Here is a 17208-nt window from a genome sequence, read left to right as displayed (position 1 = left end):
ATAGTAAGATCTCAATGCAGCCACCTGTTAAATGCTCCTGCTTAATCTACTGCTGGTTATCAGGCCAGCAAGGTAAATGAAACATTGTTTGTATATTATTTGTTTATTTCAATGCCCTTTTGATTGTGTTTGTGTAAAACATTTGGTTGGTTTGTTTATTTATTCTTTAGTTTTCACAGTGTTCAATCAACTAAATGAATGGACATCAGTATTTGGGAACAGCAGGTAACTATAATAAAAATCTGATTTAGATACCTACCTTGATGTCTGAAAAGAACAGACTGCTTTTGGATGTCAGTGGACATGCCAAGACAGGTTCAGTCAGTGCCTCAACATCTGATTAGCAGGACCTATTTTGTACATCAGTGGACGTGCAAAACCAGTTCAGTGTCTTAATGTCTGATTAGTAGGGACCACTTTCGGATATCAGTGAACTGCTTTTGGTTGTCAGCAAACCGCTTTCAGGCAGGCGTCAAAGTTGCAGTTAATTAACAATGTTGTCACACAGCAAGAATCGCTGGTTCATGTCCTGACTGGGTCAGTTGGCATTTCTGTGTGGAGTTTGCATTTTCTCCCCGTGTTCGAGTGGTTTGCCTCCGGATCCTCCGGTTCTCCCCATTGTCCAAAGACATGTGCTGGGTGAATTTGATATACTAAATTGGCCTTGTGAGAGTGTATGGGTTTTTCCCAGTACTGGGTTGAGGCTGGAAGGGCATCCACTGTGTAAAACATATGCTGGAATAGTTGGCAGTTCATTCCGCTGTGGCGACCCCTAATAAATAAGGGTTAAGCCAAAGGAAAATGAATAAATGGTTTTCAACATCAGTTAATGTGCAAAACAGGTTTGGTGTCTCAACACCCTATTAGTATGGAGCGCTTTTGGATCTCATTGGACATAATGTGGTCAAGACCTGCCTGGAAATATTGTGAATTTATGTGAAAATACATGCACACTTTGGAATGTTCATCAGCTAATCAGAGTCAAAGATTCAACAGACCCAAATAACAAGAAGAACATTGTGCAAGGGCTTATAACTTAATTTCTTTCCAAAATGCAGTTAACGGTCACTTTCTTCTTTTTGAGAAAAAGCTACTGGTTGTTTATTTTATTACATTTTGCTTGAAATGCAAAACATGTTGCAGTTTTGCAGTTTTTTTGTAATATACTGTACATCATTATGGCAGTTTCTATGTTATAGCTACTTTATGGTAGTAAATTGTACTTGCCCAACAATATATTATATAGAGATATGAAGATATCAATGTTTGAGGTGCATATGTCTACAAGCTTAGAACAAGGTGTTTAAGTAAATTATCTATGGAGCCAGATCAGTCTCAAAAATAACACATTTATGAAATAAATTTCATACATGCACAGCACAATTCACATTTACAAAACTCTATTTGTAAATTCAAAACAAAATTTAAAAACACAACCCAAAATTTGTAAATTTGCAAGTAAAAATCATAAATATTTTCGCCAAATGAACTGGATTTGTGTATAATATGAATTTGTGTATTTTTGGATTGTTTTGAATTTACAGAGTGGATTTGGTTAATGTGACTTGTGTATAAATAATATTTTATAAATGTGACTTGTTGTTTATGTATAGATTATATTTTGTAAATGTATCATTTTTGAGACAATATTTGACAACATAAAATTTGACAATCGAGTTATGTTTACCACAGACTTAGTTTACTCAATAACTGAAAAACCCTTTTACAATTTGATAAAAAGAATCGCAAAAAAGATATTCTGTCTGGATTTTTGTAAATGATGACTAAAAAATAGAGTACTAACCTTTTTTCACAACTTTATGTTATGGTGCATTTTCTATCAAGAGATCAAGCGAAAATAAGCACACTGCCACTTTAGCACTTCATCTGATGAAGACCATGTCGGTTGAAACATTGTGAGTGATATTAAAGATTTTTGAGTGCTAAAGTGGCATTGTGTTGATTTCTTTTAATCTTTTGCTACAATGTTTATTTTTGATCGAGCACCTACCTTCGAGATTTTTTAGAAGTGCGCACATTTATGTTTTTTATGGTGCATTTTTTTCACAATTTTTATGTTATAGTGCATAATCTATATTAATATTTTCTATGTAATGTAACCTTTTAAAAGTAGTTCCTTTATTTTGCAATGACAAGAGTGGCCAGCAGTGGGCGCAGCTTAACAGCGTTTCACCATCATCAACTACAGATTTGGCAGCGAGAGTGCAGGCCGACGGCTTTTTGAAAATGTTGAAGATGATAGTTCTGCTGGAACTTATGTGTAGCTTTGGCAACCATGGCCTCAAGAAACCACGTCCATCTTGCAGTTTTATTTTCTAGTTTATCATCTTCATTAATCGCGAATGGGGTAGCCTATGTAGTTGAAATTGATTTTTTTTAATCATGTCGCCTTTATTTCTGCGCGCTTTATAGCTTTCAATAAAGGCCTACATTGTGATAATGTTGATTCACAAAATAAAAAGTCGGATAACATTTCGTCACTTTGAAATATATTAAGTTAATCATGTAGGTAACAAAATAATATATCATTTTTATAAAGTTTTAAAAAATGTAACAAAAATTGAGATATGAGATGTGTAGCCAAACAAAATGTCTGAGATCAACATTTCAGGTAGACCTTCCTTTACAAACATGGCAGTCATTTTGCACAAGATATTTACACTGTTGTCCTTTTCTCTCTTTAAAACATTTTGTAGTCCCCATGGTAAATATATCCATAAATTTGTAGAAAAATGTATATTGCAACACCCCAATGAACTGAAATGCTGAATTATGTGGTCAAAGTTAACTGGCAGATTATTGATTTTAGATCTTCAGGACAAAGGGAACTAAATTGGCCATGATTCAGTATTTGGATGGTATCATCTATCACCAACTGACAAGTTGAGGCCCACCAAGGACTCTTGGTGTTTTAGGGACTTTAAACGCCTATGATTTTTTTCTGTTTGTTGTTCCATACCCACTCAACCCAACGATGAAGGAAAGTCCCAAACTGACCCAGGTAACTCCAAACCCCTGATGTGAGGAGGAACTACAGCTAGTAGGGTGTCAGCGGAAAGAGAAAGGGGTATGACAGATTTTTAAGTTTCACAATATCTTCTGCAGGGATCCTCAAGCCCAAAGTACTGTAAATAGTACAGCCTTTCAAGGTATACTATATTTTATGGCTTGCACAAACATAGGCATTTAACACAACCACACAAGATAGATTCTTCCTTGTATCCTTTCTTAATCATCAGCTGCTAAACTCAAAATGGAAAGAGGCGTGCAGTGTTTTATAAATCACAGTTTATCAGTGTTTTCAAAGAAATAACATTTATGTAATGTTTCAGACATTCAAATACACATACACACTAACATAAATACACGCTGAAGTCTAGAGAGAAGATAATAATTTTAAAAATATATATAATTGGACATTGTGCTTTATTCATGTAGGATACACACTGTTTATCTTTATCAAGAAAATGATTAATTATCATGTTTAAATCCTGCAGCTCTAATATCTCCTGCAGTGTAGACTAACATGGTGCGCCCATTAGCCATCGGAAATCAAATGATATGATGATTATTAAGCCATTTAAATGACAAAATACATGTTCATACACATTGGAACAACATATTTCACAAAATAAATAGGAATATGAAACAGTTTTACAAGATGGTTTGAATAACTATTTGATTTTTTGGGAGAAGTCTAACTGTATTCAGGTGCAGAAATTTAATTATCACAAGGCAAAAAGAAAAGCTTTTTGCTTTGTTTTGTTTCTAATATAAATATATAAAAAAAAATCTTAGAGCAATTAGAATTTTTTTTCTTTCACATTTAGAAAATTAAGTTTTTACTTAAAACAAGCTATTAGTTATCTGCCAGTGGGGTAAGTAAAATAATCTTGTTTTTGCTTTGAAATCAAGACATTTGGACTAAAGATAAGACAAAAATTATATATATTTTTGCACAAATTATAAAAATACTGAATAAATACAGTAATTAAACACAAATCTGTAGCTCCTGTTCAACTATATTTCAGACTAAATATTGCATATCTTGCTATGTGACTATTGTGGATCCACACATTGCGATATCAATGCTAAAATGAAATATTGTACAGCCCTAGTTAGGATGCATGTCAACATTTGCAAAAAGGGGAAAAAAAGAAACAAAACACTATATTTATTTGTTTATACATTTATTTATTTTAAATATATTTTACACTTTTAAAATATATTTTTCACTTGTTTATCATATAAAAGTGCATTGAAGACTCAGAAATCTACATGTGTTTGTTGCCTCGTTTCAAACATATGTGGCCAGTTTTACAACATACAATTTCAACTAACAAAAGCTACGTTTAAATTCCTCCATAAAGTTAACCTCCACTCCACAGCTGCCCTGTTCTGACCTATTCATGCATCTCTAAGGACCGAGCTGTCCCGGGAGAAGCTTGCTAATATACAGAATTGGACTCAAGGCCTTCTGGGCGTTCAAAGCATTTGCAGACCTGGACAGATTTGTCCAGCCTATCACCTCCTTGTGCTGCAAAAGGGATTCATTCTCCCTATGAGCTATCAACCAAGGCTGAACCTGGACGGGGGCGTCCCGCGAGTCACTTTTAACACACAAGGCAGGGATAGTTTGTCCCAATTGGAACGTAGCCAAGGCAGAACCTGGACGAGGGCATCCCACGTGACACTTTTAACACACAAGTTAGGGCTAATCTGTCCCAATCGGAACGTAGCCAAGGCAGAACCTGGACGCAGCAGGCATACAGCGTTGAACTAAGAAGACAGGGCTCATTTTTGTCCCCACTGAATCTACTTTTACCACACAGATAATAAATAAAAGGAATAATGAAGACACTGAACACCATTTGACCGTTAAGTTGTACAATATTTATTCAGGACGATTCAGAGTCTTCTGTTTGTTCGAGCGGGCGAGCGCCCTGGCTTTTCCCCCTGGCAGGGCGCCATGGCAGCGTCCTCCTGCTGGTTCCCTCCTGGAAAAGAGACACATAAAGGGCAGTTAGCCAATGCCACACGTTCTGCTGTCCACGCCAAAGAGAATGTGATTTTTACCAGGGGAGAGACGGAAGTCTCTGTCCTCTTGCGCCCTTTCCGCGGGGGGCTTTCAGTGCCCGCTGCCTCCCCATCCTCCTCCTCCTCCTCCTCCACCAGGGCCCTTTCAAAGAGTCTGCGGCGCTCGCGTGCTTGGAGAGGTCCGAGGTGAAGTGCGTAGAACTTATCTGAGGTTGAAGTGTCATGGCACATGAATTGCGCCACCTTGCGGCGATCCTCTGAAGAGTGTGCATTCTTTGCCTGCGTCGGAGAGAGACAGAAGCTTGATTAGGATCGAAGCCGCCGCTGGTAGTTACAGGGGCGTCACAATGCCTACTCACATGGGTCGCGATCGCAGTGCGTACGTCAGTAAAGGTGGGTTTGCCTGGAAGGCCCATACTGAGCCAAGCAGACTGAAAGTACTTGTTCAGGGTCCGACAAGGACTGGCTCTGGAAGTGAAAAAGAAATAGGTAGCCTGGCTCCCTCCGGGGAGACCAGCCCGCAGCGCCAAAAACCTGCGGAACCAGCTGTATTCCTCCCTGTTTAGGGACAGCTGAGCCGCCCCAAAGGCTCTGTTTGTTTTGTGAGTGGTAATCTGCCATCAGAGAACAAGCAGTGAGTGAGTGAGAGAGCATGCTACTGGTGACCCCCACCTTACTTGCGCCATACTCACGTTAATGACATAAGCAGACTCGTCGGGGCTTCTGGAGGCCTCTTCAACCTCCTGGATTGTGAGATTCTGGAAGACTCCACAGCGGTGCCCAGAGATGGAGGTTAGGTAGCCAGTCAGAAAGCCATAGAAGCGCCACTGTTGCCTAGTGCTTGGGTTGGATTCGAGGCTATCTGGTGAAGGACATTAGACAGATTAGACCACCGACGGTTTTATTTCCTTTCTGGGTCACCAACAGCTCTTGGCTGCTGGTGACCTGTTCTCCGGGGCGCCAGCAGCTCAACCAAGAGCTGCTGGTGGCCCGGAGAGGAAATGTTTGTTTCTTCTTCAGGGGCACCAGCAGTTCTTGGTTCACCCAGCCACGTCTGTCTGCCCCCGCTGCCCCGGGGGCAGACAGACGTCTGTCTGCCCCCGCTGCCCCGGGGGCAGACAGACGTGACTGGATGAACCAAGGGCTGCTGGTGACCCTGAAGAAGAAACAAACATTTCCTTTCCAGGCCACCAGCAGCCCTTGGTTCATCCAGCCACGTCTGTCTGCCCCCCTTCCCCCCCGAATGAGTCCCATTCGCGGGGGAGAGGGGCAGACAGACGTGGCTGGATGAACCAAGGGCTGTTGGTGCCCCGGAAGAACGAACAGGGGGAATCGCTGGAACGGCGGAAGGGCTTGCTTACCTAGCAGGGCGGGAATTTTCCTCCCAGCGGTCCGGTGACAGCGCACCAGGCTGGCCTTGGGGATCAGTCGGCTTTCCTTCGCCTGCTTGGTCCTTACCTCGTGCACGACGACACGCCGGCGTATGCCGCGAATGAGGGCTCTGACCTCCCTTCGAATCAGAACCAGAGCCGTGCTGGAGAGCTGACAAGCGGCCGGCGGCGTCTCCGAGAGGTAGTCCAGGAACTGAGCCACGTTCTTCAGATAGTGCTGCCTGGTGGGCTCGGCCATGCGCGTCTGACCTAGCAGGGCGGCCCACGCTCGGATTCGGGCTGGTTGGTTGAGGAAAAGGAAGTTCCCTGGCTCCGCGGTGCCCCTGGCCATGTAACCAAGGAAGGCTTTGATTCTCCCCAGCTTCGAAGTGACGTTGTTCCGCAGGCGCGCGGTGGGCTCGCTGCCCAGTTGGTACCCTTCGAACTCCCCCAAGAGAAGGTCTGTGGAACGAGCACAACCAAGAGTCAACTTCCCCGAAGGCACACACCCAGCAGAGCGACAGTGACGTACCTGAAATATACTCAACTCAGCGCGGGGACGTGGTAGGCAGTGGGTTCCAAAGCCTCCGGAGGCTCGGGGGGCGTCGGACCTCCGGCCGCCCCTCGCCCGGGAGCCGGTGGTGCAGGAGGCGACCTGGTTCTCCTCACCCTCTTCCTCCTCCTTCTCCCCCCTTCTCCCTTCCTCAGCTCCCGGTAGAGGCGTGTGATCTGGAGCAGGGTGGACCGCATCTTGGTAACCTGTTTCCCCAGGTCTGTGAGCTGAGCCTGTATGCGCTCGGTGGCGCGCCTGCAGCCGCGGTCGGCGCACGGGCGGCCGGCCTCTGGGCCCTCCGAGTCCCGCTCCCCCTCGGAAGACGATGCTAGCTGGGACACGACGGGGATTGCAGGCTGGGTGGACCGCAGCCACTGCAACTCCCGGGCTACTTTCCGGCGTTTCACCCTCCCCATAGCCTCTTTCCGCCCGAGGGCGAGAGCTTCACGTGCTGCCTTAAGTGCCTGTCCAAGCGGGCTGGCGTCCTGCGACAGCCCGGGACCGGACACGGCGACTTCCGAGTGTCCACGCGGCCGGCGGCCAGCGCGAGCAGCAGCCGCTTCTCGTCCGCGTTGGTCACCTTGTGAACGGCCGTCAGGTGAGGCGCGAGCCGGCTGTAGACGTTGAAGCATAGGATACATTCAGCCATGACCGTGCTGGAGCCAATGCAGAGGGGGAAAGGGGCCCACACGCCACGTGCGGCGGTTGATAAGCGGGCGGAGGCGGCGTCCACTTCTGCGTCATGACGTTGGTGTACCCGTGTTTCTTAAAGGGGAAGGACACCCCCCCGCACCAGGGGGTGTAAGCCGATGCCCTACGGGGATCCTACGGTTCAGGCCTTCTTTTGTTACGACTCTCAAGTAGGGGGGAGAGGGGTGTCCACCTCACTCCCTTCCCCCCTTTTCAAAGGAACCAGAGGGGGGGTGTCCCGTTAAACAATGCACCCCACCGCCCCTTCATCGTTGCCCCAGTCAGCAGTTCGACACCTCTCTCTCTTGTTACGACTCGAGTTGGGGAAGGGGTGTCCCACCTCACTCCCTATCCCCCCTTCATTTTGCTGTTCTGGCCAGCGGGAGCTTTTCCACAGCCTTTCTCGTTCACTTTTTCCACCCCAAAATGAGGATTGTTTGAGCCCCATCGAACATGCGCCGTTTTTTGGGGGGGGGACAGCTCCACACGCGCCTGCCGCGGGAGCTTTTGTGACCTGCTACAACCAACATGGGATACGCACCAACCATCGAAAGGGGGGTCCAGACAGCCCGTAACCCCGGCACCACTGACCCTGGCACGTTTCACCTCGCCGGAGTCCACTAGCTTCCCCTCCCAACCAACCACCCTCACTCCCCCCGGGAGCAGGGTAGGCGGGGTGGGGGTCAGCCGGGAGCCAGCAAGGATAAACCCAGGGGGTGGGCGGCGTTGCGGGCGGACGGATGGGATGCAGACGCACACACTCGGGCGGGGGTAGAATCGAAGCCTACACCAGCTCGTTCCCTACGCTGTCCCTGGGGCCTCGATTCACCACGCCGGGTGACTCGACCGAACCCACCGAACATCCCCCAGCCCTCGCAGGGCGAGGGGCGTGGGGCGGGGGCACGGGCCGAGTATCGGCGCGGGGGAAACGGAGTCCAGGGGGGCGGGCTGGCGGGTGGGCTGAGCAGCAGACAAGCTCTGGGTCATTTAGCCAAACGGGCCATCTGGGTCCTTTACCCACAGATCGGGGCGGGAAGGGGGGGCGCTGTGTGCGGAGGGACACCCCCACGCCTCCCTGATAGAGCGCCCAGGACGGGGAGGATCTGCCACACCCATAGAGGCCGACCCCATTGGTGCTTTAGGGGGCCTGGGTGGGGGCCTAGCCCCTGGGGCGCCACACTAGCTCCTATCGATCAGTCACCGTGGGGTCTGGCGACTGGACTGTCAGAGACTAAGTCCATTAATCTTCGCCTTCCCCGAAACCCTGATGGCAGGTCAGAGATTGTGGGTGTCGGGCAAAAACCTCCAGGCGAGGGACGTCCCGACAAGTAGGCCGGGAAAGGTGGTCTCCCGTCGGGCATGGTTTGGTGGGCTCGGGCCTGGGTCTAACCAACGCCCCGGTGAGCGCCAGGCATAACGTTTTCCTGTTGGACCTTTGGCGCTAGATGCGTAAAGATGTGCCGCTGGTGAACCATTGATGGAGCCGCTGGTGAACCATTGATGGGGCCTCTGGCATCCAGCGGTGGGGGGGGCCTGTGCCCTGTGCGCAATGCCCGAGGTACACACACCCTTTCGGGGATGGCACTCCCAGCCCAGCTCCCCCCCCTGGCCCGGAGACTCTGGCATCCAGCAGTGGGGGGGCCTGTGCCCTGTGCGCAATGCCCGAGGTACACACACCCTTTCAGGGATGTCACTCCCAGCCCAGCTCCCCCCCCTGGCCCGGAGACTCTGGCATCCAGCAGTGGGGGGCCCCCGTGCCCGGCGCGCAATGCCCGAGGTACACACACCCTTTCGGGGATGGCACTCCCAGCCCAGCTCCCCCCCCCTGGCCCGGAGACTCTGGCATCCAGCAGTGGGGGGGCCCCTTGCCCGGCGCGCAATGCCTGAGGTACACACACCCTTTCGGGGATGGCACTCCCAGCCCAGCTCCCCCCCCCCCCTGGCCCGGAGACTCTGGCATCCAGCGGTGGGGGGCCCCCGTGCCCGGTGCGCAATGCCCGAGGTACACACACCCTTTCGGGGATGGCACTTCCAGCCCAGCTCCCCCCCCTGGCCCGGAGACTCTGGCATCCAGCGGTGGGGGGGGCCTGTGCCCTGTGCGCAATGCCCGAGGTACACACACTCTCCGGGGGCAAGCGCTGGTTCCGAAAGACCCTCCAGATTTGCACCTAATCACCAGCAGTGCCTGGGCACCCCACTATTAAGCTCGGGGACACTAACTCCTCCAAACCGCACGGATAAGACAGACGTGCTGCTGGTGACCCAACTGGCCAAGACGTACCGCTGGTGGCCCAATCGGTCTTTGGGTTTGTGAATGGGTCACCACCGGCCTTGGGCTCGTGTATGGGGCACCAGCCGCACGTCGTTCTAGCCTCCGTCAGCGATGAGGTCTCGTGTTTGCTGCGGGGTTACGGACGCTGGGAGACGGGTTAGCTGCTCAGCCATGGACCCTTGACTCCCGTGGACCCCCTGACTCCCATGGTGTTCAGTCCACTGGCCTTGCCCGGATTTGAACGCTTGTTTTGGGGCAGCTTTGCTGGCCAATGAGGCCTGGGTCCTTGGTAGGACCAGGGCAACAGCGCGCACTTGGTTTGCCCGGATTTGAACGCTTGTTTTGGGGCAGCTTTGTTGGCCATTGAGGCCTGGGTCCTTGGTAGGACCAGGGCAGCAGCGCGCACTTGGTTTGCCCGGATTTGAACGCTTGTTTTGGGGCAGCTTTGCTGGCCAATGAGGCCTGGGTCCTTGGTAGGACCAGGGCAACAGCGCGCACTTGGTTTGCCCGAATTTGAACGCTTGTTTTGGGGCAGCTTTGTTGGCCATTGAGGCCTGGGTCCTTGGTAGGACCAGGGCAGCAGCGCGCACTTGGTTTGCCCGGATTTGAATGCTTGTTTTGGGGCAGCTTTGCTGGCCATTGAGGCCTGGGTCCTTGGTAGGACCAGGGCAACTGCGCGCACTTGGTTTGCCCGGATTTGAACGCTTGTTTTGGGGCAGCTTTGTTGGCCATTGAGGCCTGGGTCCTTGGTAGGACCAGGGCAGCAGCGCGCACTTGGTTTGCCCGGATTTGAACGCTTGTTTTGGGGCAGCTTTGCTGGCCATTGAGGCCTGGGTCCTTGGTAGGACCAGGGCAGCAGCGCGCACTTGGTTTGCCCGGATTTGAACGCTTGTTTTGGGGCAGCTTTGCTGGCCAATGAGGCCTGGGTCCTTGGTAGGACCAGGGCAGCAGCGCCCACTTGGTTTGCCCGGATTTGAACGCTTGTTTTGGGGCAGCTTTGTTGGCCATTGAGGCCTGGGTCCTTGGTAGGACCAGGGCAGCAGCGCGCACTTGGTTTGCCCGGATTTGAACGCTTGTTTTGGGGCAGCTTTGCTGGCCATTGAGGCCTGGGTCCTTGGTAGGACCAGGGCAGCAGCGCCCACTTGGTTTGCCCGGGTTTGAACGCTTGTTTTGGGGCAACGGGCCCCTCTTTAGACCCCTGGTTCGTTCAACCGCAAAATCAGAAATTGCACTAAGTCCTCTTTTTCTGTCTGTTGTCGTAAACCCGACGGCAGGTCAGCGAATATCAGGGTGGCGCTACCACCTCCAGGCGCGGGTCAAGCCGGGGAGAGTGGTCTCTATCCGGGCATGGCTTGGTGGGCTCTCCCCTGGTCTAACCAACGCCCCCGGTGATCGCATCCATAGCGTTTTCCAGCGGTCGTTCCAAAGACCACCCCTGCTAGAGACCCACCATCCCCCAATTGAGTGTTTGCGTTTCCCAGCGGTCGTTCCAAAGACCCCCCCCCGCTAGAGTGCCACCATCCCCCAAATGAGTGTTAGTTGTTTCAAACAGCAAAAAAATGAAATGAATTTTTTTTTTTACTTTCTCAGGTAATCAAAACTAACCATATGATTTTGTTAGCTCACATTGCTAGTTTTGTTGTTAACACTTCATCTGTTCATGTCAGTAAAAAAAGGTTGCCCTTTTGATCTTTAATTGAAATCTGAAAATGGACTTCCTGTTCGTTTTCAGTTAAATTCTCAGATTACGTGATTTTGAGGTAATGGGTGTGGCTAACATATTTAACCACGCTGCTCCAACTGTCAGTTTTGACAAAAAACAGAAATGGTGAGGAGGAGGAAAAGTCTGTTAGGTTGTAATAACTCGTGCACGCTTCTGTTTCTTTGCTTGAAGCAACCGTGCCAGGAACGCAACTTGGATGGGTTTTTCTTTCATATAGAACAGACAAAAAGTGAAGCTAATGCACCAACAGTCTTGCTGCTTCCAAGAGCTCCAAATGTGTCTTTTTGTAAGCAGCACCGGTTGCTTTCGCTTTGAACAGATTATTAATAGGCATTAACCATGTGATCATCCTTACATTAGTATGTTTTTCACCTGCTTTCTTTTGCTTACCGTTATTTTTGTTTATGGTTTAATTATAATTCTTTACAACAACATTGCTTTAATATGAGATTAACTCTCCATTTATGTGTAGTTAACTGGTGATCTGAGAGACCTTGAGTGAGGACAGATTACTGTGCATATTTTTAGTACATGAAAATAATTATTTTTAAAAGTCAATTGTTTTTCTTTGGGTTTTTTTTTTTTAAAGAAATGTTTTGTTAAATAAAAAGTATAGTATACAGCTACATTTAGCTTGTTTTGACACATTCAAAATTTGTGGCTAAGAAATAATTATTGTTCGGTGTGGACAGAAATAAATTTGGTAAATCCCTAATTTTGAGTTCAAAAAAGTTTATGTCAAGCCCTGATGCCCCCAAACTGTATGTGTAGACTATCTTGTCACAAAATACGGCGAAAAACCTACATGACTGTAATAGTTTGATTGTCGTGTTTACATGTCTGTAATGCACTTCAATAATGCGACTAAAATCGGCATACTCCACATGTCTTAATCTGATTTCTGTTTAGTTTAATTATGACTTTAGTTGGATTAAATTAATCAAAAATTGCTGTTTACATGGTAGACTCTTAATCAGAGTGTCTTAATCGGATTAAAATCGGATTATTGGTGTCCATGTACTGTAAATGTACTCACTGAGCAGTCAGAAGTGATGATCACTGAAGTTGTGATACATTCTCTAGAAAGGGATCAAGTCAGATTGGGTCCATTTGGGAAACCACATTTATTTTAAATTACCTGAGACCATATGCAAAGGTTTTAGACGGATCTCAGGTCAGGTTTTCGGATCCAAGTACTAGAGAAGACCTCTACCTCACTTTTAGGTCTTGACATCTAGTGGACAAACTTAGTAGCACATAAACAATTCAAAGCACATTAATAAACTTTGCACTGTGCAAATGATGTTTGCTTTATACAGTACTGCACACAGTTTGTAAAAAAAAAATACAAAAACAAAAAATGCTGCTGGTGTTCTTATGGTATTATTATGCACATAATAATCTTATAACAATTATTTTACATGCTCACTTTTCAGATGTATATATATTTTGGCTGGCACAAATGATGCTGAACGTACTCTGTGCATCCAGAATGATTCTAAGATTTTGAAGTCTATATCCAGTGGACACTTTACTGTTCCATAAGGCAGTCCCATCAGGTCATATGGTGATATGCCATATATAGTCCAAACTCTATTTATTCTACCCATATTCATAATATAGGCGTATTTAGCACTGTGAATTAAGTTTATATTCAGTGTACTATACAGTTCAATTTCAAACATTAGCATGTAAACATCCCAACATTTGAAAACAGTTCTCTTTTTTTAGAATGTTAATTTCCATTCTCTGAAAGCTCTCAGGCTTTATTTTGTTCTTGGTTTGGTTTTAGGAACCAGAAACTAGCTGGGTTGTTTATCTGTAAGGATCTAATCAAAATGGTGGTGCTTTCCAGATAAGATGCTGAGATAGTGAAAAGTCAGTAATGTTGTTGTTGTTGTTGTCATCACCACCAGAGTGAGTCATAAATCTAATCTTCAATGCAAAAAAGGACACTATTTTATCAGTTCCATCAGCCATTAATGATCCGCTGACCTGATGTAAATGTGGTCAAATACAGGAAGTCAGGAGGCTGGGCCTGGCAGGTTTCCCGACAACAGCTGAGGGAGATCCCCGCCGGAGATCCAGCCCGCTTCCTACCAGGCACCAGGTTTAAGAAGAAAAAAGAAAGAAAAGCAAAACTACACACCTGTTATTCAACAGCTCGCAACACATTTAGTTGCACCGACAGATGATTGCAAACGCTGACATAAGATAGATAGACTCAAAGGCCAACAAAATAGGACAACTAAAATCAAATCGAAACCAATGTCATGTTACCGTCCGACAATAATTCTCCAAAACGAAACATTTAGTCTTATAAGACGGGTATAGGCTAATTGCCAAATGCAAAGTGGCTTAAAATGCTATACGTTTGATCTCATCTGCACAGACCTCAGCAGCGCGTTGTAGTCGCGTCGCAAATGGTGGCTTGTGAGCGCAGAAAAGGGAAAACCCCGCAGTTCACTTACCCACCTACTTCCTAATTAGAGTGAATGAGAGAAGGAGACTCTGAATTTGGTTCAGATCATAGAGACAGCAGCACAGCACAGAGGTTATCAGCGTGAATGCAGCGCGTGAACACTAATAATAATAGGCAACTATTAATGCACATGACATAACCAACTGTCATTGTCCTATTATACAGATTGCATGAGTTATTATTTAAAATGTTAATTCGGCTCATTTTCTTATTTTAAACGCTACAACTAATCTATGAATTTAAGTCTTTCAATTAGCTGTTCTGAACGATCTACTTAGGTACTTTAGGCAACATGAGGTGACTTTCAACTTGGGATCAAGTCAACGGAATCATCTGCCATAATGCTGCTAGAAGGATTCGTCTAGGACCCACATATCGCCTACCTGAGGACAATGACCATGAGTGACAGTAATCACATTGCGCGTTCTGGCTCACCACTGGATCTTACCAACAAGCGTGGGATCTGCGCGCAGACTGGAGACCAGCGTCCCCCAAGACAAACCCAAGAAACACAGGTGAGGTCGGCGCACAAGTTTAAGGGGCACGGAGTTCATCCTAAGGAATCACGGGACACTTGTGATGGCTCTGTTTCAAAGACTACTCAAACTGACGATGTGGGTGACAGGGGAAACAGGACGCGCGGGGGTCCCACGCAAACCAGACCTGTGACCCCAAGCTCGAAGTGCAACAGTCAGACGGACGCTGCGGGCAAGGATTCCTCATTCTCCAAGCTTCCAATCAGGAAACGTCCTTTCCCTGTGGACGTTGATCATGATACAAGTGTTTCACATAACCAGAGTCCAAAAGTGCTGATCCCCGAGGAGACTCATAGAGACGCAGATGCGCGGCTCATTTTTAACACATCTTGTCCACCATATCGTAAGTTATTTGTTTAATAATGTGTTTATTTGTGTTTATTTTTAATAACCACCAACTAATAGGCTATTTAAACACAAATGTAATTCGACTTGTTCATGTCATTTTGAAAGTAGCCTGTGTGTCCATTCATGTGGCGCTCGTGCGTCTGCAATAGGATTGCGCAGTCATGGTCAGTCCAGTCAGCGCACATTACAGTCAACGCGAAACCACTGATCTGATCAGCAGGATGTTTGATTCAACAGCGTACAAAACGTGTCAGTGGGTTAACAGACGTAGGTGAAACTAGGTATAGTTAGTTATTGTAATATAATATCCACCACATATAGCCTTATGAATTGAATTAGGGGGAAAAAGTACTGTATTTCACACATGCACATTATAAACTGCATAAAAACTAATCAAATATCTCACTCACACCCATCCATCCATATGTTGTTAGTCACATTTTTCTTTCCAAGTTGTCTAAAAGCTTATGTGGGTGTTATAATACTGAACAAAAAAATCTTTTAATTTAATTAATACCAGGAGCCGGGCACATAAAGAGTTTAGACTAAATAGTTAGCAATGGGTAGATTGGGCTAACTTTAATTAAAAAAAATAAGACTGATGACCCCTTGTGTAACTATCAGCGTGTGAAACTAGTTAACATAATGGTTATGTATATGCAACCAGCCACTAATATCAAACCAAACCTTTATTAATAGATTAATACATTTAAAAGCTAGATGGTGGAGGGCTGTGGCCATTTGATAAGCATTTATTTAAAAAGATCTCCTGGTACACCATTTGCCTAGGGCCCCCAAAAAATTAAATAGACTTCTGCTCATTTACTCATCTCTAGTCTAATAACTTACTAATAATCTCCGTGCTAAAAGCCATCATACATTGGCATTAATGCAATCTGATTTCTTGGTCTTTATTAAAACATGCTATGTGGAACAGTCTTATTTTGTCATCTGTCCAAAGATTGAAGCCAATTAGCAAACATATCTATTCATAACTGTCCTTAGTTGGTAAGACATAAGGAAGTAGTATTACAAGAAACTATACTTTCCACTGAAGGCAAAGGTCTTTTTTAATTTGGGTTTGCAGGCCAATGAACTCTATTGATTTATAATTGGATTGAGGTGCATGGTGTTGTTGAGTTTGTGAATACTAATATTTCTCTTCCTCTGGACTAAAACCAGGTTATCCGTGTATCTCTTGGCCTCAGCACTACGGCAGTCCACAGAAACCCATGCACATGCCAGTTCCCACTTTTTCACCTCCTTCACTGCTGGAGAGCAAAGAACGGCTGCTGGCAGATATTGCTGCAGCGACGAGACAAGATGAAGACGGTGACACGTGAGTCCTTCTTTTCGAGGCTTATGTAATTTCAATTCATGTTTATTTCTATAGCTCGTTTACAATGTAGATTGTGTCAAAGCAGCTTAACATAGAAGTTCTAGTAAATTGAAACTGTGTCAGTCCAGTTTTCAGAGTTTAAGTTCAGTTTAGTTCAGTACAGTGTGGGGTAATTTTCAATGCTGAAAGTCCAAACACTGAAGAGCAAATCCATCATTGTGCAGCTCCACAAGTCTCAAACCATGCAAGCCAGCGACGACAGCGGCAAGGAACAAACTTCACCAATTGACCAATGTGAAGGAAAAAAAAAATATCATAGGAAAAAACCTATCAAGCAAAAAAAACTAAACTAATAACTGATCATGATAAAACATCTTCCCTCAAAATTGTCATAGCAGTAATGTACTGTAGTATTTTTAGTATTAATATGTAAAACTTGGTCTGATTTACGGTTAAGTATTAGTACAGCTGACATGTACTTTTTGTTTGCTTTTCGGAAATTCCAAAAATGTTCCTAGATATGTAACCTTGGCTCTTGCTTAGTCACCCAGAACAAAAAGAAGTCTAAAAATATTCCTAAGTCATAGATCTATGTTTTTAAAAATGTGGACGTGCCTTCTGTCTGTGGTTGAATCACAAGAGTCAAGATGTTCGTAAGGAGTCATTGTGACCTCGGCAACCCTTACATTTCATCAGTGCTGTTAGACTTCCTGTTCAGCAAGATCACTGAGCCCACCAAAATCTTATCTGAGGATCCACACCAAAGAAAGAGATCCTCTGTTCTCTGAGAGAGAGAGAGCAAGAGAGAAAGGGGAGATTGCTTCTGGAGGAGGGTAT

General features: G+C 46.1%; 2 protein-coding genes across 14 annotated transcripts in view; one reads left to right on the top strand and one right to left on the bottom strand.

Moving 5' to 3' along the window:
- Window positions 1-17208, top strand: part of bcl3 (BCL3 transcription coactivator) — a 52513-nt gene continuing 35305 nt past the window's right edge. Inside the window, exons 1-6 of one of the 8 annotated variants that reach the window (XM_073925406.1) lie at window positions 1-72; window positions 171-225; window positions 3002-3088; window positions 14436-14663; window positions 14745-15027; window positions 16215-16371. In XM_073925406.1, coding sequence (XP_073781507.1) covers window positions 14541-14663; window positions 14745-15027; window positions 16215-16371 — 563 coding nt within the window. In that variant the 5' untranslated portion in view covers window positions 1-72; window positions 171-225; window positions 3002-3088; window positions 14436-14540. Of the gene's footprint in view, window positions 73-170; window positions 226-3001; window positions 3089-14185; window positions 15028-16214; window positions 16372-17208 lie in introns of those variants that run through there. The other 7 variants (XM_073925403.1, XM_073925402.1, XM_073925405.1 and 4 more) reach the window with 7 other exon arrangements.
- LOC137487904 (uncharacterized) lies at window positions 4892-14101 on the bottom strand. Of its 6 annotated transcripts, XM_073925398.1 has the most exons (7): window positions 6977-8867; window positions 6420-6890; window positions 5751-5920; window positions 5418-5672; window positions 5261-5337; window positions 5098-5175; window positions 4892-5018 (listed from the first exon to the last, which is right to left on the bottom strand). In XM_073925398.1, the coding sequence occupies exons 1-7, from the start codon at window positions 7620-7622 to the stop codon at window positions 4916-4918; spliced, it is 1800 nt and encodes a 599-aa protein (XP_073781499.1). In that variant the 5' UTR covers window positions 7623-8867; the 3' UTR covers window positions 4892-4915. The 6 variants fall into 6 exon arrangements, with proteins under 6 accessions (XP_073781499.1, XP_073781502.1, XP_073781501.1 ...); XM_073925401.1 differs by lacking the exon at window positions 6977-8867 and adding an exon at window positions 13816-14101 and having other exon boundaries at window positions 5098-5337; XM_073925400.1 differs by having other exon boundaries at window positions 5098-5337; window positions 6961-8867.

Source organism: Danio rerio, chromosome 16, assembly GCF_049306965.1.
Source record: "Danio rerio strain Tuebingen ecotype United States chromosome 16, GRCz12tu, whole genome shotgun sequence".
Classification (NCBI taxonomy): domain Eukaryota; kingdom Metazoa; phylum Chordata; class Actinopteri; order Cypriniformes; family Danionidae; genus Danio; species Danio rerio.
The sequence above is the reverse complement of the archived record's forward strand: the minus strand, read 5'-3'. Positions and strand labels throughout refer to the sequence as shown.